Raw genomic sequence first — 22949 nt, forward strand, 5'->3', positions numbered from 1 at the left:
TTCAAAAACATGACTTTCATGTCATGTTTTGACTTTAGTTTAAGGCACAAAAACTGGATCTTTGCTGTTTCTGTATTCATGAGGTTTCTTTGAATCGCCCTTAGTCCTGCCTGACCCCCCCAGGAGCTGCATCTGCCCTGTCCCTGATAGGAAAAGCAAATGCCTTTGACAAAGTTGCTCCTGGGGGTAAATTCAGGCACTCAAACCCCTCCACCACGATAAGGTGGCGATTCAGGGAGGGGAAATTTTCAGTCACAAGCCAATCGCTGACAATTAGGGTGGGGAAACCGAAGTACTCGGAGGAAACCCACAGGGCGCTCTTTTCATTTTGAACTAAGAATTTAGTGTGACTGATTTTTTGGGGCCAAATTGAATCATTTCTTTTTGTTTTAAGTTGTAATTTTTGGGTAGTCGTCCTGCACAACAAAAAGCTGGAAGTCGTCGTCTGTGACTCTTCTAGTAGATCCTAAACTATCAGGAACCACAGAATGGTTCTTCTAAACAGGTGGGGGGAACCGAAGCCCTCGGAGGAAACCCACGCAGACACGGGTCCGTCAGGAACCAGAACTGACCCAACAAACCAAGGTGCCGCCCCTTTTTTTCTAGCTAAGTTCACTGACTGATTTTCTAGAGACTGTGGATGAACGACTGTTCAGTTTGAGCTGAACTGTGTCTATTTGCACCTGAAAAGGGATTCAGTCAATCCCTGTGGTCCTGAGGACCAGGGTTGGTAAACCCTGCATTATCTGAGCAGGCGTCTGGTTTGGCTGAGTCCCTTGTCGGGTGCAGACACATGCTGGTTTGGGACACAATGAGATCATGCTGCCAACACTTTGAAAACTCTAAACCATCTATATAACACCAGTCAATTTAGATAAGTGGGGGGAACCGAAGACCTCGGAGGAAACCCACGCAGACACGGGTCCGTCAGGAACCAGAACTGACCCAACAAACCAACGTGCCGCCCCTTTTTTTCTAGCTAAGTTCACTGACTGATTTTTTAGAGACTGTGAATGAATGACTGTTCAGTTTGAGCTGAACTGTGTCTATCTGCACCTGAAAAGGGATTCAGTCAATCCCCGTGGTCCTGAGGACCAGGGTTGGTAAACCCTGCATTATCTGAGCAGGCGTCTGGTTTGGCTGAGTCCCTTGTCGTGTGCAGATACATGCTGGTTTGGGACACAATGAGATCATGCTGCCAACACTTTGAAAACTCTAAACCATCTATATAACACCAGTCAATTTAGATAAATGGGGGGAACCCAAGCCCTCGGAGGAAACCCACGCAGACACGGGTCCGTCAGGCAACAGAATTGACCCAACAAACCAACGTGCCGCCCCCTTTTTCTAGCTCATTTTGGGAAGCCATTTTACACAAGAAATACAGACATTTTAACCAAATTAAACTCCATACCTATCTTTTCTAAACCTTTAACAGCCCTAAGTTACCATTTTTAAAAACATCATCTACAGTCTATAATGTAACATATCCATATTTTTGTATGAATCTGATTTAGAAGAGTCACATGAACAGATCTGGACATATTTCCAGGCTTTTGATTGTGCAGAATAGACACATTTTTTCTTTGCGAGTTTGAATTAGAATTTAGAATAAAATATTATTTTTAAAGATACAATAAATAAATAAATAAATAATACGATAAAAAAATAAAAAATAAAAATAAAGAAACCCCCCAAAGGTTAAAAAAGTAAAGCATCAGAAAAAAAAAAAATTAAAGTGTCGCTGGGTTTGCTGGATCCAATCCCAGCACACAACTCACACACTCCTGATGCCCAATAAAGACTTGTAGAGTCTCAGAGAAAACAGTAAAGTTCTGTCTCTGCCGGTTGATGCTCCTTAGCTGAAGCACATGGGGACCTCCTCACATTAGCTTTCGGTGGTTGGGAGTTTAAAGCGTCTTTGGAAACTGCTTTTAGGTCTTGGTTTGTCCATTATTGGAGGCAAGGGTGTCAGAGGAGGAAGTTTTACTGGAGGAAACTGAAGCTCGTCCTCATCGGCTTTCAGCTGCTGGGTCTTTCCAGCATCTGTGAAGACTAGTAGGTCCTGCTTGGTAGGTCTTGATTCTTTGATTAACCAAGGTTTGGGTATCAAAGTTGGAAGTTTTAGTGCAGGAGGACTCAAAGGCTTGGTCAACACAATTCTTGGCTGCTGGGTCTTTCCAATATCCATTGAAAGCAGCTCTGAAGGACTTGGGTGGTTTTCAGGAGGACTCAGACGTTTCTTCAAGAGAACTGGTAGCTTTTGGATCTTTCCAGAATCCATGAAGCCCTGCTTTGGTTCTGATTTTCTCTCAAACATGGATCTGGGGATCGAATTTGGCTGGTTTCTAGCAGGACTCTGAGGCTCAAACAGGACAGATGTCTGCTGGTGGATCTTGGATCTGCATTTTGAAACCTGCTCAACCAGAACTGCTTTTTCCTTCTTCAAAGACTCCTGTTCTTTTTTTGAAGCTTCAAGCTTGGCCGATATTCGTTGTTGTTCAAAGATGTCCACATTAAGCTCCATGATTTCCCATGTCAGGTCGTAGTTTATCTTTTTTAAATCTTCAACATTAGAATTCACTTGATGGAATTCTTTTAGCAGGGCTTGAGTTTCCAATTTTGAATTTTCAATCTCCCTTTGTTCTTGCAGAAGGTCTTCGTTTTCCTGCCTGAGGGAATTTATTTCACTTTCTAACTCCTCTATCTGTTCAGAATTGACAAGTTCTTGATCCTGCTGTTGGCTGTCGATCTGAATCACCTCCCGGATGTGCTCGCATTGGCTCTCCAAGTGGCTTTTTTGGGCTTTGAGGTTGGACAAATCCATCCTCATTGCAGAGTCTTGATCGCGTTTGAGCTCTTTTAAGTTCTTCTGTAGAACTGCATTTTGCCTCTGCAAGGCCTTTATCTGATCGCGGTATTCTTTGTGCAGATCATCAGGAGAGATGTCCAGAGTGGTCATCAGAAGAGCTAGCTCTTGTTGGATCTGGGATCTGCATTGTGAAACCTGATGAGTCAGAAGGGACTTTTCCTTCCTTGCAGTCTCCTCTTCTTTTTTTGCAGTTTTAAGCTTGTGTGGTAGTTGCTGAAACTCAAAGATGTCCACGTTAAGCACCATGAGGTCCCAACTCAGGTCGTAGTTTTTCTTTTTCAAATTCTCAACATTGTTAATCACTTGATGGTATTCTTTTAGTAGTGCTTGAGTTTCTGACTTTGACTTTTCCATCTCCCTTTGTTTTTCTAGTAGGACTTCCTGTTCCTTTCTGAGGGAATTTATGTCACATTTGATCTCCTCGATCTGTTCAGAATGGATGAGATTTTGAGGAGAACTGCTGGTTTGATCTTGTTGATGTAGAGTTTCTTCTTGAGATTCAGTTGAAGAGCTGGTAGCTCCAAGACTTTCAAACACGTTGTGAAACATGGCTGCTTATGGATTGAACTGAATTTGCGAAAGAGCTGAAGTTTTTGTTAAAACGCCACTGATCCTGATCGATGTAAAGAACTGCAAACTTTATTTGAAGACGTTTCTGGAAACACGGATTTCTGAATCTGCTTGGAAATCACTCTTGAGATCTTTCCAAGTGCTGAAAGATTCGGTCTGAAATCTCTCAGAAAGAGGGAGTATAAAGCAACTTTTTGATGTCATGACATCATTTGTGACATCACTTGACGTCATTTGATGTCATTTGACATCAAATGATGTCAAATGACATCAAATGATGTCATGACATCTTTCGACAATATTCTCTACTATGTCTGGAGATGATGTCATTTGACTTCATTGTTCTGTACGTGACTCTGGAGATCAAAGACCTCTGGTGACATCACACATCTGTCCGTCCCTCACGTCACATGAATGACGGCAACAGCTGTGATGATGTCAGCCGTCATGGTCACGTGTGAATGACCAAATTGGTGTGTTTTTTTTATCTTCATCCTTGTTGTCAGCTTCTTTTGGATGCTGAAACTACAAAAATTTGAGAATCGTCTGGAAAATGATGTGGATTTTCTGTTTTTATATTCACAAATGAACATGGTAATTGAACGTACAGAGACAGAAAGGAGAGAGAAACTTCAAATCTGCTTCTGTGTTTGCGGCTGGATGCTCATCAAACATGTTGGACCGATTTATTACCACAAGAGGGCGCCAACAATCAATCAAGACAATTCAGTGGAAGTTTGGACTCTCCTTCCGGTTGCGGTTCAAGGTGTTCGGATTTAATTCAATTCAATTTTAACTTTATTTATACAGCCCAAAATCACAACAACAGTCGTCTCAAACGGCTTTGTACCAGCAATTGTAAGGTGAACATAAAATCATAAGGATGATGAATACATATAATTAAATAGGAAAATACTCAACTAAACAGACTAAGCTATACTGGCATCCCTGCCCTTAGACCCTCCTTTGCGGTAAGGAAAAACTCCGACAAAAAACAAATTCCGGAATAAACAAAGAAACCTCAGGGTTGCCCGCATGAAGGAGGGATCCCCCCCCAGGACGGGCAGGCAGGGGTACAGACAAGCCAGGGGTGAGGACCACAGCCAACTGTAGGTGCACGGACGAGCCAACGAAATATACCAGTGCCGAGGACACTGACATAATAAATAATATAGCATGCCAGTGTCTGACAAGTCACACTCTGATCATCTTTTGGTCTGTTTTCAAAGCATTCCCTGCGGCCTTTTAATTATGGTTGTGCTGTTTTTAGCCAAAATAAAAATAAAAAATCGGTGTTGTTTTTTTATGACACAGTTCGCAGAGCGGCAGGAGCTCACTAGAAATGCATCTTTGAGTTGTGGGGGGGACTGTTGGCATGGGGCAACCCCACCCCCTTTCCCCTCCATCTTGCAGAGCAGAGCATGGAGCTTGTAGCCCACTCAGTGTATTTTCTATGTCACAAATTAACTCCTTTTCAAACTAAATTTTTGTCTTATTCACGATTTGAAGAAAGACTTAGTAAGAAATACAACTGAAAGCTTCCATCATCATCAATTCAAAGCCTCCATCATCAGAAAAGTGCCTCGAGAACATTTTAAAAATTCCAAAAACACAATTTTCATTGGAGTGGGTTTTTAAATGTAGGTTTACCCTGATGTACAGAATTTAACCCAAAGTCCCCTGTTTACCTGGGTCTCACATCCTACATGTCTTTCTTGTTTAGTTTTGTCTGCCCTAATGTAAACCTTCAAAATAAACCAGAAAAAGGTGGATGTGCTGTATTGGCTGTTGAGTAAATCACAATAGACAAAGCTCCTGTGAGTTGGCCTCAAGCAACCTTAATCCCATTGATGTTGGCTCCAAAAACAACTGAGTGAGGAATGTGTGCATCAGAAAATTATGGTCTGCACGTCCATTACCTAAATCCTTTTGGAGAACTTAGATACAAAAGGATGTGCGTTTAAAACTTCCTGCTATCTTCAAAGTATGTCAGTGTGTTCTTGATAAACACCAAATGATGTAGCATTAGCTTTGTTAATGTTAGAACTAATATGGAACAGACAACACACTGCTGTTATACACGCCACACTCCACAAAGAGGAAACAGCACTCACTGGCTGGAGCCACCCTGGGCCTGACGTCTGCGTTCAGTTTGCACATCCTGGGATGTAAAACTATACGAAACGGCCTGGATAATGCCAATGAGCTCACGGTGGTACCGACTGCAGAGAAGTGCGGTTCTTCAATGTATTAGAAGACAGCAGGGTGTCATTACTCTGCGCGATGGGCCGTTATTGTAATTAACATACGGGGGGTTGTGTGTGGGTGTGGGGAGGGGTCGAGTAAGTCATTTTACTTAAAACACACACACATGTACATGCACACATGTACATGCACACAGTGGCACCCCATCAACCTCTTCCACTAAACCCCTATTGAGAAAGTGTGCCTTTAATTAAAACCCCTCCCGTCTGAGACACTCCAACCCCCCACCCCCCCACCCCACACACATACACACTGTTGAAAACGCACACCCGAGGTTTCATCTCCTGTAGTCAGAACATGTAGGCTTGATTAGTATTAATCCTTATCTCTAAAGTGGACAGCTCCTCAATTGTGTTTTTTTCCTCGGCTGGCTAATTTCATGAAGAGCATAATTACAGCATTTTCAATTTCTGCCCTCTGCAGAGTTTCCAGAAAGGACTGTATATCTTGGCGGCACAGCCGAGTGCGCTGACGGTGTGTGTCAGTGTGTGCTTGTGGATTCACGGCTGTGCTTTCTGGGACTAAAACAAGGAGGATAATTAGCAGGTTACAGGGGTGAATAATACTAGAGATAATTTGATGTCAAATTCAAATTGGAAAAGCGACCATAATCGTGACAGCTGTGCTCACCACGTGCTCTGCTGCAATTGTTTGGTGCAAAACAGGGTCTGTTTACCAACAGTAGAAAAGAGCTGGAGTTCACACACATTTGTCAGCTCCACAATGTGTTCAATAGCATCGTGATATCTTGTATTTGATTCATTTGCTGTGTTCCAGCAGCAGCAGGAGGATGACAGACATGTCGACTCTGATTACAGCTGTCAAATTGGCGGTGTTTGAGTAAATCTGTGTGTGTGTTCGTGGCTGCACTTTGGTCACTCTCCAGTAGGGAGAAGGGAGCTTCCCCTAGGCAGTGGCCAGGTTCCAATGGCGCCGAGCTTTTCCTTTCATCCGCCTTTGCATCGCTCTCATCCTGCTCGTCCTCTCCCCAACGTGACAGTCACCTGACTGATGGCTCCATTTACCTCGCTGCTTCCTTGAGAACCTTTTGCACAGGTTTCAGCCTGTTTGTGAAAGCACCTTCCTGGCATACTTGCATACATGCAGGCTTTGATAATGATGCCGAGGCCAGGGATCTCTGGCACACCGTGTTTGTCAAGTCTTCCAGCTTAGCAACCACAAGCCCACGTTGGCAGCAAACGCAGCTCTGCCCACGCCAATAATGAGTTCTATGTCCTCCAAGAGTTTGGAGACACGCCTAATTCCCTGGGGTTGTTTAGCGCCGCGGAACTTCTTACACCAACAGGGCGACAGCTTAAGCAGCAAGCCCACTCCGCCTGACTAACAGAACGTCCTTAAATTCATTTGACATGATTAAATGAAACTGCAATAGTCTTCAAAGGGGAGAGAGTTTGCAGTCCGACTTTACTGGCAAATTAACAAGTACAAGAAGTCAGTTAAGCTAAATTAATTTGCCAGTAAAAAAATAGCATCCGTCCAGCCTCAAAAGAGAGGGAGCTGCTTTACACCATGTTCTACGGTGGCCCTGAAGTCCAAATCACTTAACACAACACATTTTAAAGATCACAATGACAAATAAAAAAGCAAAACAAATAATAATAATTAAAAAAACAACATTGCATTTTAGAAATAAAAAAAAAATTCTAGAAACCAAAACAGAAATTTAAAAGAATACAGCAAAATAAAAAATAATTGTTTTGGAACACAGAAGTTTGATTTAAAAAAAAGAAACACAACAAGAAACCAGGAAAGTCACATCAGATGATGACATCTGAGTTTTTTCAAAAGCGTCTTCATGTCCGCATACTAATTAAAGTTTAATGATTAGTACGGAGCAGATCCAGTATTGATTCATGCTAAATAACTTTGTCATGAAATGATGGAAAAACATCCTCGTCCAATCACAGACGTCCCACATTTTCTACTGTGTTTCATTCTCTTAACATTTAATTTTGATTTCTGGAAATTACTTTTGTTTTCCAAAATTTTCCATTCTTGTTTTGATTCTTTTTTTTTGGAATTTAGTTTTTTTTTTAAATGTAATGTTGTTTTTTCATTATTTGTGTTTCTTTTTTGATTGTCTTTAGGATCTTTACCATGTTTTTGCGTTGAGTGACTTGTTGGTGTGATTTGCTCGTCAGCGCCACCGTCCTGTTCCTCCCATCAAAGTCTCGAGTGACAAGAATCCTTACAATAAGCCGCCAGTTGAGAGCCTTTAAGTAGCGTTTGTAAGCACTCCTCTGCTGAGTGGCAGGCGCCTAACATCTGTTCTTCCAATGCCACCGGAATCAGCGCTGCCCCCCCCTCGTTGCTCTCTTTGACCATCAGCAGCACTTGAGGGTTGGCGAGAAGTGATGGACAGACAGGAACGCAAAAAAACAAATGTAATCACGGTGGGGTTGACAGTACCCAGAGCTGTTCCTCCACAGCTCCTCCCCCGGCGGTCACCTTGACCTCCATCTTTGCTCCCCTCATCAACCACAATTAGACCAGCAGGTGAGGACCTGAGCGGTGGGCGTCAGCATATCTGAGACATGTTCCGCTGAAGACAAGCCGCTGCACGTCCGCCTGCATATATTGGTGTTTTTTTTGGCTCCACCAGTGATGGATTTTCCGTTTTCCTTGACTTGTTGAAAAAAGCTGCACGTGGAGACTGTTGCTTCAGTTGTCTGTTGTCGTCAAACTCTGCTTGCTCGTTGCTATTTAATAATATGGCACCAAACTGTTGTTCAGGGGCTCGTTTATCAATAACACATGTTGCTCAGGACGCACACCTCTCACAAAGTGTTTGCTCTGTTCTGCGTTGACCTCTTTTCACTCCTTCTTCATCTTTGTGCATTTCCTGTATCTACACTTGCTGGCAAATTGTCATCTGCCGTCCCAACAGCAGGGGAGGAAGGAGGCCTGGGGGTGTGGTGTGAGAGATTATGACAGGATGAAAGGGCTGAGAAATAAAGCTGCTCTTATCAGAGCTCGCCAGAAGCGATGCCCGCACAAAGCTTCTCTGAAAGCGTTTTAGCCTTTGCTGTTCGTCTTGCTGATACCAGGGCAATTAGCTGGCATGGGTCAGAGTGCACGCTTGGTGAGTTAAGTGGTTTCCCAAAATGTCATGAGCTGCAGTGTAGTTGGGTGTTAATTCTTGGAGGGGAAAAAAGTCCAACTCCACAAGTTGGACTCACACTTTTGTGTGAATTAAATGTCAGCACTCGTTCACCTCCTGTGTTTTCCCTTTTGACAGCTTCTCACTCCCAATTAAATCAAATCAAACTTTATTTATAAAAAAAGTGCTTCTCATACATTGCGTATCTCGAAGTGCTTTAACATTTAGAACAAAAAACCCACAATATTGCATTAAAAACCCACCCTTCACCCTTCCCACTCCCCTCCGTTAACACATACGACCCATGACCCCACACACAATAAATGATTATAAAATAACTCCTCAAAGAAATTGAAGGCTTGGCTCTGCTTTGAAACAGGACTTAGGAGTCTATTCAGTCCAGCCAGCTCGGCGATAAGAACATCGCCACAGTGTCCACTCAGACCAGGACAGCAACAGGGTCCATTATAAAGCCATGACGCTCCAGCTGCCCCAGCAAGGGCAAAAACCTCTGTAACAACCATCCACGAAACCAGCAAGTCCTGGTAGAAAAGATCCCCAAAACAAACTCGGGGGCTAAAATCATGAGAAGATGCTAAAATTAAAGACATTAGATGTAAATTAAATACATTGAGAATAAGATTAAAGCATAAAATAAAATTAAATGCATAAAATAATATGTATTAAAACTTATAGAATAAATAAGCAGATAAGATCAGCTAAAAGTGAAATTAAAGAGGTGGGTCTTGAGCCTCTTCCTAAACACCTGTTGGACCTCATCATAGGAACAACTACAAGTCCAGCACCAGAGGACCTCAGGGTCCGTGAGGGCTCATTCAAAGTAGATCACTAAAATAAAAAAAGGCCCAAGACTGTTAAAACATTTATAAACCATTAAAAGAATCTTAAAATCAGTTCTGAAACGCACAGGGAGCCAGTGCAGCAATTTTACAATCAGTGTAATGTGTTCCCGCCCCCTGGCAGGAACCAGGGGGCGGGAACACATTACACACATTAGACAACAAAAATGGGATTTTGCTGTCTATATATCTCTCCGAGGGCGACGTTGAGCTGTCGTGCTTTACTTGAGGTGTTGCTTCGTGGACCGGCGGCCCACGGGTGAGCGGGCAGCATGGCTGGCCTTGGCGTTTTTCACTCAAACAATTAGAGTATAAACCAGAAGGTGGTGGGATATATATCTGTTTATCAACTTCCACGCAGAGGCTTTTCTGTCACCGTCTGCACTTTCTCTACATTATAAACTACTCTGAAGACGGCAGAAATATTCAAGGTGACCGTCTGTTCTACTGAGGCTTGCTGTGGTGCTTTGGTCAGCCCTTCATCCTGACTCGGCACTGAACCTCTTCCAGTTGTTTTCCACTTCTTTCAATCTGTTGCTTTCAAATCCAGTTCTCTCAGGGAACAGCAGCGAGGGGGGGTTCAATGTAAACCTGTTTCCGTTAAAACCACCTCCAGTTCGTCCAGAATGCAGCAGCAGGACTGTCACACATCACCCTGGTACTCAGAATTCAGTTTAAACCGGCACTGTTTGTTTTTAGACCTCTTCGTTGTTGTCCCAGTTGACTTAAATGGGCTTTTAACTGTCCGCAGCCATTCTAGACTTTTACGGTCTGCTTGATCACGACAGAAACAAAATGAATTAAATGGTATTGAAATGGTTGGGAAGCATTTGACACACTGAAACTAGTGACATCTGAAAGTGTGTGTTCAGTCATGTGTAGCAAGAAATTATTTTATCTGTCTTTAATAAATATTCATAATGTAGTTGTCATATAGTGACGTTTTATGTATAAAAAATTACAAAACAAGTACTGTTTGTTTGCTAGATTAGTATGAAAATTATATCAGATCAATGTCTGATTGCAAATGCCAGTAAATGAAATGCTCAACCAAACTGACATAAAAATGTTCTCCATGTGCACAAAGGAATCAAACCACAGCAACAATTTCCTCCTCTCCCGAAATGATGGAATTCTGGCTCTTCTTCTAGAAGACGGTTCGTCTCTTCTGGCTCGGCTCCCTGCAAAGAGCCGACTCTTTCAGCTCCCAATCAGCTCTTCAGACTGTTCTGGTGCTTTAATTCATTCATTTTTAACAATAATCTAAAATTAAACAAAATTAATCATTAATGCTAAAAAATAATATATGTATGATATGAATATGCATTCATTTGTAAAAAGATAAATGATAAAATACAAAAACTACAATCCTGCTCACAACTATGTAGTTTTTTTGAATATTTTTCCTTTTAAACAAATTGAAAGTGAAACAACACAAAACACTGCAACCCCAACACAAAATATAAATTAAAATGTGCAAAGCAAGAAGAGAAAATAATCAATCACAATAAAAGTTGTGATTGGTTTAAAATGACCAAGCGTCTCAGCTTCAGTCAGGAATGATCTGCTCTGGTTTTAAGAATCTTTTAGTTCTCAGGCGCAGGTTGTTTGGACTCGCTTCGATTCTCTGTCTTCCTCGTGCTCGGTTCGTGTGCGGCTGCTTGGACTGAAACGAGCGTGCAACTTATAGAGAAAAAAAATATCCGTACTGCTGCTCTCTTACCGCCACAAACAAAGGATGAGTGACGTCTCTCTATAAGAACGGACATATCGATAACCCCGCTCTGAATTCAAAACCGGTCGCTGCTGATTTGACCACTGATGAAATGAAATGAAACACAATCTGAAGCGAGCGCTCGATGTGCCACCATTGACACTTCTGCTTTGAAAGATCATTACAGCGTCGGGCCGCCCGCTCTCTACCTGAGACCCTCCATCAAACAGCCATATTCTGAATGGAGCATGAAGGCTTCACATTGTTGTCCAAACTGGTGGCACAATCCGGACCACTTCCTGAATCAGTCACATGGTACAGCCAGACGGGAAAATGTCACATTACTACCTTTACCACTGTTTCTGGCACAAAGCGGATCAGAGTGGAGGTGTGGAGCCATAATGTTGGATCACAACCAAGGATGCAGGAGCAGAAACCTTAAACTAAAGAGCATGTTAGTGTGTCTGCAGAACCTGGAAGAGTATACTTTCCTCTGGATAGCAGAGATATTTTTGCAAATGTTTTGCCGTGTATGCTCTGCTTGGGCCATGCAACCAAAGAATAACCCCAATATTATTAATTGATTTATACATTTTCCAATGGATGTGACGCTCATCTCTGTCTGAGCTGTTGCAAACAGAATTTCATAGAAAGCAGCTGCAGATATTTCAGGATTCAGATCTATAGCTGGACTGAATCTGTCTGCTTCAGATTCATACATTTGAGAGGAAGTCCTAACAGTTTCCTCCCAGTTCACTGCATCTCTCCATCCATGTGTGTAGGGGAGATCTGTGCATTCAACATTCATGGGCTGGACGCTCCATTCGAAGCGGTGGTGCTGAACGGGACATCTGGCGAGGGCCAGCTGAGGGCGCGGAGCCTGGTGGACTGTGAGCTGCAGAAGGAATACACCTTCATCATCCAGGCGCACGACTGCGGCTCTGGACCCCGGGGCACCGAGGGCAAAAAGTCCCACAAGTGAGTAAAGCAAATGTGAAAGTTCGGCAGCAGATTTTGTGCTTCTTTCACTCGGTTCCAACTCCAAAATGCTATTGAGAAGTAATCAGGTGACGGGATGTGAGTCATGGTGGTGCAGCTATGAAAATGATTATTCTATATGTGGTGTTTCCCTAATTCACTTTGAGGGTTCTTCTAATCGTTCTGTCTGAACAGCAAATATATTATTATCATCACTTAGTTCAGGAAGGCCTCAGAGCCGACCACCAGCCTTTCTGCTTCCGGGGCTCTGATTGTGGTGACGGGTCAGAGCAAAGGAAAGCAGTGAAACTGTAGTGAAAGAAGATCCGTGTCCAACAGCTCAGAGTCCTAGCAAGCTGCAAAGACAACTTCAGTCAGGCTTTTTGATTGGTCCTAAAATAGTGTTAGATTTGTATTTGATCTACAAGGAGGAAGGTAAACTCACAGCAAGCCCTTCTTTCGTTCTGATTTATTTGGTATTCCAAAAAAACTGATGATACTTGCGGAACAGCCAGAGTAGATAAGCATTGGAGTGCAGCTACATTCACACAGCCCTCACAAAACTCTCACGTTCACATGTCAGTGCAGGTTTCTAAGGCTGTTTTTGGGTTCTACTTAAAACACGTGACCACATTGAACATCATTTGTTCGTGCCTCGTACTGGTCTGCCCATTTTTCCCCTGAAGACAGGTCCTAAACACTGTAGGGGGCGTTGTGACTGAGAGGGAAGGACGTTAGAATCGACAAATTAAAGCTAAAACTAAAATAAAACATACCTTGGATATGAAATGCCTGCTGCTATCGCTGCCGCGACCGCTGCAGCATTTTAAATGTCCCCACTGCTGTGGGGACATTTTAAATGGCTTGTCCTTCTGCTGGGAACTCTCAGAGGAAATGGCAGGACAGGAGAGAGGATCAGTGATGACACAGGATGCACTTGAACTTCTCTCCTCCTCTATCCCTCTTTTTGTTCTTCTGGCTGAGATCAAGTTTACATAAAACTCCTTTTCTATCAAGTTATTAATTTCTTCCTTGGTGGCAGCTCCTGCTGCTGCGTTTGTGTCTGTTTGCAGCCTCTGTGCTGCAGTATTCACAGCCAGTGTGAGTACCATAACCATTCGGCCTGCAATAACCATTCGGGGTCCTTTCGACTGAGGATGACGTCACACTACGGTAGCCCCACTTGGACAAACTACGTAGCGTGGAGATCTGCTCGGGCTCTACATATTTTCATTTCAAGTTTCAGATTTTGCCACAACACACTTTGTAAAAAGATCTGTGGCTGTTAGAATGAACCTGCTGCTCCACACGAGAGAACCGTGTCTCTGAGCAGAGCAGCTGGAGTCTCATAGCTTCGTGTTTGCAGGCAGGGAAGATGCTTTGTTACAGTGTGTGGTCCGGAGAAGGGTTGGGAACGCAGTCCATTTTGCTGCAATACACTTAATAATAATCATAACAATAATAAAAGCACGTTTAGAAGATAACTTTGCTCTGTGTCAGAGCTCTGTTTGTTTACAACGGACTGGAATAGTTTCTTCTTCTATGGTGGTATAGTAATTTGTCTAGACCAATCACTATCTGACACGTTATCGGACCAACGGACCCAAGAACCAAGGACCCAGAACGGTCGTTGCAGGCCCGGTTATGGCACCTACACCGTATCCCTCCGCCCCCCACCCCCCAGCATAACAAATCTGTCTGTCAGTGTTGCCTTTTCTTTCGTACAAATGGGATGTTTTTTTTTCTTCTCATGATATCAAACATTGAACATGTGCATTTTTCCACAAAAACAACAACTAGTCGTCATTCATTCATACTTTGTGCTTCTACAGGAACCTGACTTTTCCTAGTTTAAGCACCAATAAATCCAAAGCAAACACATTTCCCATTGGAGTCTCACCACTTCAAACTGATGCTTTTCTGCTGGCAGCTGAAATCACTGAGGTGGTTTCTGCTCAGGTCATATTTAAAAGAATTGTGAATTATCCTACAACAATCCAGAGGTCATGTCTGCCACAAGGCTCATCAAAATGCAAATTTTTCCCTTTTTTTGCCACTATACATCCCATGTAATGACTGTTTAGTCTGTCTCTGGCAGTTTTTGTCATGAATTTGGGAAAAGACAGAGTTAAAAAGAAGTTTTCACCTCTCCTGGAGTTTTTTTATGATTTTTATCATAATCAAGTCATTGAACCTGAACACATTAACAGGAATGCATCTATAGGACCAAAAAACAGTTTTTCAAGCCTTCTTTACTAGCTCAGTGGCCTTCTGGTAGAGTGTCCGCCTTGAGACTAGAAGGTTGTGAGTTCAAATCCATGGTCCAGTCATACCAAAGACTCTAAAAAAGGGGACCTGATGCTTCCCTGCCTCACACTCAGCACAAAAAGTTGGATTGGGGGGGTTAAATCACCAAATGGTTCCTGAGCACGGCTGTGTCTGCAGCTCACTGCTCCGCCAGGGGATGGGACAAATGTGGAGAGCAACTTTGATACACCCAGATGTGTCTCAACTAATGGAACTTTAGCTTTTTTTATTTTTCAAATAAAAGACCTACAGTAAAAGTTGCAGGAGGCAAAACATGCATAATAAAGAAGAAAATATGATATAAGAGTCGCTCTGGAGCAGCGCTGCTCATTCCTGGTCCAACAGATCTACCGCCCTGCTTGTTTTCCAGCTCTTCCTGCATTGCTTGCTGCCGATTACCTGGACCAGGTGTGTTCATTCAATCAGACTGTAGAGACATCTGACTGAGCTAATTGGCAGCCAGCAGTGCTTTAAGATCTGGAAAATAGTTAGGATGGTAGATGGGCAGCCCTCTGGAGTATAAGTTGTACTTGTGGGGGAAAAGTGCAACGTGTCTGAACCAATCTTCCAAACCTGGTGTAATGCTGCGTTCACACCGGACGCAACTTACGCGTCACATTAAAGTCCTCCACCTCTGTTTCATTGTGCATCAAGCACGTCTGCTTTTGTAGAATTTAATGCACAATGCTCCGACTTTTTTGCTTAGACGCCAGCGTCACGTTTTTAGCCTCAACACTACATGAAAGCGTTAAATCTTACTTACTATGCACGGAAGACTACAACGACATTAAGATAGAATGCCGTTTGAAAAAGATCCTATTTGTGACGTAGAAAATAGACTGGGCAGGCCACAAGCTCCCTGCTTCAACCTCTCAGCACGGGGAGGGAATGGGGGCGGGGTTGCTTCACACCAACGGTTCCACCTACAACACATTTCTGATTAACTCCTGCCGCTCTGAAAAACAACAGATTTTCTGATTTTGGCTAAAAAGGGCATTATCATGATGAAAACACCACTGGGGACACTTTTAGAATAGATCAGAGAAGATCGGAGTGGGACTTTCAGTACTTCAAGCTGATCTGCTCTTGGATTATGAAGCAGGATGATGCTTAAGAACCAAGTCTCCTATTGGACTCCAAAGCAAACACAAACAATTCAATGTGGTTTAAATAAAAAAAAAAAAAGGTTTTCTAGAAGAGTAAGCAAGAATGCTCTACAGCCACGTGAAACTGACTTTAGTGATTGCACTGATGAGGATTTGAATTGTTTATGTAAGGGTTAATGGCCGACATAAAATGCATATCACTATTTAACGCACGCCGTGGAAGCCTTAACCGTCCGACGCGAAGTGCGTTAAAAAGTGATAATACACACTTTGAAGGCCTTTAACCCGCTTATAACATGGTCACTTACAAAATTTGGTGATATAAAGCGATATATACATGCTGATCTTTCTGATGGGTTGAATAAAGCATCAGTAGAGAAAGTTCATCTCTTATCACTTGTTTTTGTCCAGATGATGAAGCTAAAGGTTGTTTCAAAGAAGCCGGCGCAGTGATACAAAACATTTAAGCCAGGTGACCGGAACTTCTTTTTTCACAGTGCGGTTATCCTGTGGTATATCACTTTTTAATGTACACCCAGCAGCCAATCAGAATAGAGTATTCACCCCGACCATGGTATAACCTTGAATAAATTCCATGTTAGGATTGCATTATTAGTTGTTGGAGGAGATTTCTACTAAAATATGTTCATAGTTTGATCAACTTCAGACAAATTTGAAGAAAAAAAAAATCTGAAGGCAACAAATGCTTTCAGCACAGAATCAGCAGGAGGATTGTAAAGAACCATCTCTATGAACTCGTTTGGATGTACCGTCTAGTGATATTCCTTTAATTGAAAGGCCAATAGAAGCTTCATCCTCTTCTGTGTAATAAGCAGTGATCAACCTGATTGTTTCATCAGCCACCCGACAACATGTTACATTAGCAATCAAGTGTTAATAAGCTGACAGGCTGGGGTTGTGTCTGTCTGTGCCTGCTTGAATTTGAGTTTTTGATTTTTAGATGTGTTTTTTTGTGTTCCACAGCCAAGTTGAATCAAGGATTTCCTTGTGGAGATGCAGGATCTCATTTTTAAACATGTCAAGTCATAATGCATGCACTTGACTTATGCTGTGAAGAAAAGGTAAAATGTTTTGTGTTATATAAATATATATCTCAGTTAATTGGAATACTGTCAAAAAAAACTACAGTAACTGAACTGGAGACAGTTCTTGGTCCAAGGACAATCTCTGTACTGAAACCACAAACTAAGCAATCAACAAACTAGTTTGGACTCAACTTTAGAATCACCACCATAGTAAGGATCCCCAACAACTGACCCTCTGGTACAGAGACTCATTCAGGTGTTAGGTGTGATTTCAGCCCAGCTACATCATCCACATTCATAATCAGATACCCGCTGAACACTAAAGAGTTCCAGACTCTACTGACTGGCATCTAAAGACACGATTTGTCTCCAGGTAGCATTTCACTGGCTTTCTTCCTACATTTTATTCTTTCTTCTGATTAATTCGGCTCAAGGGATGCTTTAAAAGTCAAGACATTTTCATAAGATCCACTTCTAACATTAGCCGCGGTTACATGGGCAGAATATCTTGATCGGATCAATGGTCGGGTTAAAATTCACCCGTGCACATGGGCACAGAAAACCTTTTTCCGATTAGAACAAACGTTCCCATGGCTCACACTCTCGTTCGGAATGAATCATTTGGGCATGCGCAGTAGTGTAAAAATCACCCGGATGCGGATATAGGTCCCGTTGTAAACAAACCGCTTCCATAGACATTTATGCAGCAGCTCGGTAACATACGAGACGATCTTCCAAACGTGCTTTTATTAATGTCATGAATATTATGAATTGCCTGTTCGCTCATCGTTATATTTAATCTGTGTGGTCAGTGCTTTTTTTGTGGAAGAATTAAGCTGGACGAAAGCTTAGGACAGACTAACACGGGCTAACATCATTAGCCTGATGGATGGACACAAAATCCAGGACCGTGCGAGAAACGCAGCAATCTGCAGCTTTCTAAGGACTGAGCGACATTTATTTCTGCTCTGAAAGTTCACACAGACCGCCCCAAAGCCACTCTGTGAGCTGGCGCCCCGAACTCTGTTCGAACACGGGTCCTCCTGAGTCCTGCAGCCGCTAACCCAGAGCGGCGGGACGGCTCGCAGTCTGAATTCTCCCACACATAACAAAACAACAAAACGCACACGTAACCCCCCCCCCCCCCCCCCCCCCCCCCCGACACAACATTATTAATCCAGCTGCTCTGCTCACTCGGGTGCCAGTGGACCGAGTGAGCGCTCCTCCTCCGAATCTCCCCCGTGAGGGGTGTAAGAGAGGGGAGAGCCAGCGGGGCGAGAGCGGAGCGGCGCTTTTCACGGGGTGTCCGCAGAGCTGGTCGGTCCCGTATGCGCTCCAAAGCTTTCTCTCAGCGAAACACCGTCTATGCGTGACGTAAACCAGAGCAGCAGTGACACACGATCGGAATGACCGTTTACATGCTCCACGATCGGATAAACGATCGGTATAACCCACCTATCTCGATCGGAAAGAAATTCTGATCCGAATGAGTCTGACCGGGGCAGAGTATTCCGAACGGCGCGTTTACATGACGCATTTTCTTTCCGATCAGGCGTTCATTCCGATTACTTTTGCCCATGTAAACGCGGCTACTGACACATGTATTTAACAGTGGCCTTTAGGGTTAGGCTTTCAGAGGCTGTCTGTCACGGTTTTATGCAGTCACAAGGTTTTGTGCTCCTGTAGTTGTGTTTGTTTAGGAGGAGTCTGGGATAGAATCACACACTACCTATGTGCATAAACAGTTACAGATGTGAATGGCATTGTTGAACACCCTTTTGCTAACAGAGGAAACCTACAATTGTCAATCAAAAATAACGTTAAACTCACAGGGAAACCCAATATTATTCTCTCAGCTACTCCTGGGGGTTTTTCTGTGTTTGTTTAGGGGTTTATCCTGTTGGAAGACCCATGACCTGCAACTAAGACTGCATTTTTTAAGACTAGGGAGGATATTTTTCTTCCAAATGCCTTAAACCTTCGACACTGGAGATGTCACAAAGACACCTGGTTTCGTGATCAACGTGAAGCAGCTGATTCTGAAGCAGACAAAAGCGGCTTTTCATGTTAGATTTGGGTTGCATGACGGTACAAAGCCACAGAATCAGCTGATTTACATTGAGTGTGGGAAACACTTCACAAGTGCAGAGTTTTGTATATCAGGACAGGGCATTACATTGCAGAAATGGTTGAAGAGTCACCATCAGCAAAGGAATCAATCAATCAATAAATCTTTATTTATATAACACTTTACCATCTGCCAGACATCCAAAGTGCTGCACAAGTATAAATACACTGAAATCAGGTAAAATTCAAAGAGGCACAGTAAAACGATAATAAAATCATCAATAAAGGAAAACACACACACACTAAAAAAAAGGTGGCTAATTATCATTCTCTCTGGTGTTAAAAGCCAATGTAAAAAGATGAGTTTTTAGCAGAGATTTAAAATCATTTAAGGATCTGGCAGATCTCACTGACAGGAGAAGACGATTCCAGAGTTTAGGAGCAGCCACTGAAAACGCTCTGTCCCCCTTGGTCACAAGTCGAGTCCTTGGAACCACTAAGAGCATCTGGTCTACAGATCGCAGAGCTCTAGGACGATGGCTCTGCAGGAGCTCAGAAAGATAAGGAGGTGCCAGACCATGTAAACATGTAAACTCTAAAACCAAGAGTAAGATTTTAAAATCAATTCTAAAGGAAACAGGCAGCCAGTGCAGAGAGCACAGTATTGGTGTGACGTGATCACGGCGTCTGGTCCCCGTTAGAACTCGGGCAGCTGAATTCTGGACCAGCTGAAGACGGCGGGGGAGAGACTGGTCGATCCCGGAATAAAGGGAGTTACAATAGTCCAGTCTGGAAAAGATGAATGCATGAACAACCCTTTCCATGGTGTCATGGGGGAGAGATGGCTTCACTTCACGGATTAATCTAATTAATCTAATGTCAACACTGGAGCTGAAGCTCCGGTGTAAACAGTTAATACTCTGGATCTTTCATTGTTCCAGCCCAGAATTAAGGCACCTTGTGGCAGATGCAGCCAAGCAGCCCCTGACCATAACAGAACCTCTTCTATGTTTTGAAAAACTGTTTTGTTTTTTCTATAAAGCATTTGTTTACATAGAAATGAAGGAAAATAGCAAATTTTGACAGAGCAAATGTACAAAAACTTTAGTTTGATCTCTTCTTCTGAACAATATTCTCGTAGAAGCGTTCTGGATCATCCATGTTAATTATTACATTTTCAAAAATTTGACTTTTTGTCTATTGCTTTCAATAGTTCTGTCTTCCTTGGCCACTCCTCATGAAATACAATTTGACTGAAACAAGAACGAATAGTGGGATCGGACACTGATGCACATTGACCTTGAACTTGATGATCTTTGAAAGTTGTTCTGAGCTTTACAGTTACACTCCGATGGTCTGTCTTTGAATTTTGCCATCAGTTTCTCTCTTGTAACCAAACAATATCGGCAGCTGTCGTCTCTCTCAGGAGATTAGACAGAAAATCCTAGATAAGCATGGAAAAGGAAAAGGCTACAAAGCTGTTTTAAAGCAGCTTGAAGTTGCACCAACGACTGTTGAATGTATGCCTTTTTTTGGGGGGGGGGGTGATCATTGACTCATTTAAAGTTTGTTGCATAAATAAATTGTCCTGTAAAGCAATCTGAGCCATAAAGCCAAGTGCAATCCGTACTATAAGACAACACCAAGCCTAGTGTGGAGTTGTGTTTCGTTACACTCATGCACATATGTGCATACCTACAAATAGGATAAATAGGCTCACTAAAAAAAGTAAAACTGGGCCAAAAGCTCTGCCTTGTTTCCACAAGCTGTCGTGTTAAATATCTGAAGTGGGAAGACCAAGCAGGGGACTCCACACAGATAGTTCCCTGTCAACGCGTCGCCTCTTTGTTCTACCCACAATCTTAACTTCACTCTTGTCATATTTGATGCTAATATGAGTCAAACCTCATTCTGTCAAAACCTGTGTGGTGATGTGACTGTTATTCTGGGGAAGTCAAGAAAAAGGGGAAAACGCCTTGAAATGGATTAAATATGTTGTTTATTCTTCACTGACAGGATGTTATGGCAGAAAATGGCCTCCTTCCACAAATGTTGACTATTGCCTGGAGCTACACCCTCAGAAGCTTTCTTCCTTCAATTACCAAATGGAAGAAAGAAGCGCCCGTGTCGTTAGGATTCAAAGCTCAATCAGAAGTCACTCCACTCTGGGAATCTTCCCACTGTTGTCAGCAAAGCTGCCATTTGGCGTTTTTACAGGCAGTAAAAGCTAAAGATTCTGGCTTCTCTTTTTGTTTTCTAGCAAAACAGCTAACAGCACACAACAGTTGAGCCACACTTCGTGGTGCAGAGTCAGCAGCACAGCTTACAGCACTAAGAACTGGACGGGATGACAATACAATTAGAGCTGCCTTGGTTCTGACATCAGTCCGGCCCCCGTGGAGCAGTGGAGCTGAGCACTCCTGGTGAAGCGGGAACCGACGGTGTTACAGTACCTTGCGTTGCTTTTTATCCCCCCTGCCGTCGTTAGCGTTGTTTATTTCCATCACGGTCTTTACCCAAGGAAAGTGATGATTCAAGCCCCCAGGCCAATTCTTGACAAAGATTGATTGAGTCTTTTGCCTTTCCATGGGGGCATGCGTGCATGTATGTGTGTGTTGGAGCCGTTCCATCAGTACTTTGCATGAGGGGCAGCCAGTAGTCGGGTGCTGAGAAATAATGAGTACAGATGAATTTGTAATAGGGTGTGGAACAATACCAGGCTGACATTAACATGCATCACATGGCTTTAGTATTCAGCAGGTATCTGATTATGAATGTGGATGATGTAGCTGGGCTGAAATCACACCTGACACCTGAATGAGTCTCCAGCACTTGGAGGGCTTTTCATTTCACGATGAGAACTTTCTATCGCTCAAGAGGTACTGTAACTTAGTTTTGGTTCAGTTAACGCTCTAGTTATAACGTTTAAAACACTTACCAAAGGTTGATTCTCATCCTACTGCCGCCAGAGAAGGAGCGAACGAAGGAAATACCCTTTTTTTCCCCCAACAGCAGATCCTTTAAATTCTGCAACTTGTAAGACGGGGACTTTATCAGCGTTTCACACTGATGGTTCATGGAAGTCAGAGTGAGGGAGTTTTGGAGGCCACATCTTGAGTTCCTGTCATGTTTCTGAAAAATGTTTACAGTGTAGCACAGTGAGTTACTCTGCTGTAAGTTGCCTTTGCCATCAGGGAATTCAAGAACTGTGTCCTGGTGTGTGCAGCACAGCAGTTTTTAGCAGAACTTTGACCAAAGTACTGCACTGCCTCTACTTTTTTCCTGCGCTAATACTTTATTTTTTGAATATATATAACTTGTGAAGGAGACGTCTTACTATGAAACAGTCGTTCTCCTGGATAGTTCAGCCCAGATTGCCTGATGTGTGTAGGCTCCAACAAATCCTCATTAAGGCAGCGTTTTAAAGGGCCAAAGCCAGCAACAGCAGCTGCTGTTTAGTGTTTAAGTTTAATGTGACATGAAGCCTTGGTGCTGCGGTGCATCGCTGGTTGTGGGAAAAGATAGCCAAGTGGAATGAACCAGCCTGCAGTAACAGCAAAACTGTTAATAATCCCGTAGTCACAACTGGCCTTACGGTTGCATAAGGCTGTCTGTGGTGGAATGGGTAAACCTGTACGGGACACTCAGGTGGTCTAACTTAACTTACAGGTTTTCTTTTCCTTTGGGTCTGCGCTAACTGCGTCTTTTATGCTGGTGCGATGAGCTCAGACCATAGATGAAAAAATCCTAGAGCCTACACCTTGATAGTGGTTTAGGGCCAGTCCATGACAAAACATTGATCCATGCAGGGGGAGTACTGGGTGGAGGAGTACTGGGTGGAGAAACCATCTAGAAACACCCGTGAATTTTAAAAGCAAAAACATGACTGTGATTGGCTGAAAAGAGAAGATGGAAAATTAGTTATTGGTTTAGAGGGAAGGTTTAATTGATGAGTGGCATGTAGCTTTCCCAGAATTAAGGTAGATCTTCCTTTTTAACATTGCACCAAAGCTTCACTACCAAATGCAGACAGTGGTGTGTTC

General features: G+C 43.0%; 2 protein-coding genes across 2 annotated transcripts in view; one reads left to right on the forward strand and one right to left on the reverse strand.

The window, feature by feature from the left end:
- The window catches only part of clstn2 (calsyntenin 2), a 404311-nt gene that overhangs the window by 209793 nt on the left and 171569 nt on the right, over positions 1-22949 (forward strand). The window contains exon 3 of the mRNA XM_011483059.3: positions 12185-12380. Coding sequence (XP_011481361.1) covers positions 12185-12380 — 196 coding nt within the window. The remainder of the gene's footprint in view (positions 1-12184; positions 12381-22949) is intronic.
- On the reverse strand, positions 1816-4396 carry LOC111948416 (cingulin-like). Its single transcript, XM_023961452.1, has one exon. It carries the CDS (start codon positions 3419-3421, stop codon positions 1889-1891), a length of 1533 nt encoding a protein of 510 aa, XP_023817220.1. The 5' UTR covers positions 3422-4396; the 3' UTR covers positions 1816-1888.

This window comes from Oryzias latipes, chromosome 13, assembly GCF_002234675.1.
Source record: "Oryzias latipes chromosome 13, ASM223467v1".
Taxonomy (NCBI): Eukaryota; Metazoa; Chordata; class Actinopteri; order Beloniformes; family Adrianichthyidae; genus Oryzias; species Oryzias latipes.

What these genes read in the sequence shown, in the direction of transcription:
- LOC111948416 (XM_023961452.1), bottom strand. Translation starts at nt 3,421, where the DNA reads ATGTTTCACAACGTGTTTGAAAGTCTTGGAGCTACCAGCTCTTCAACT.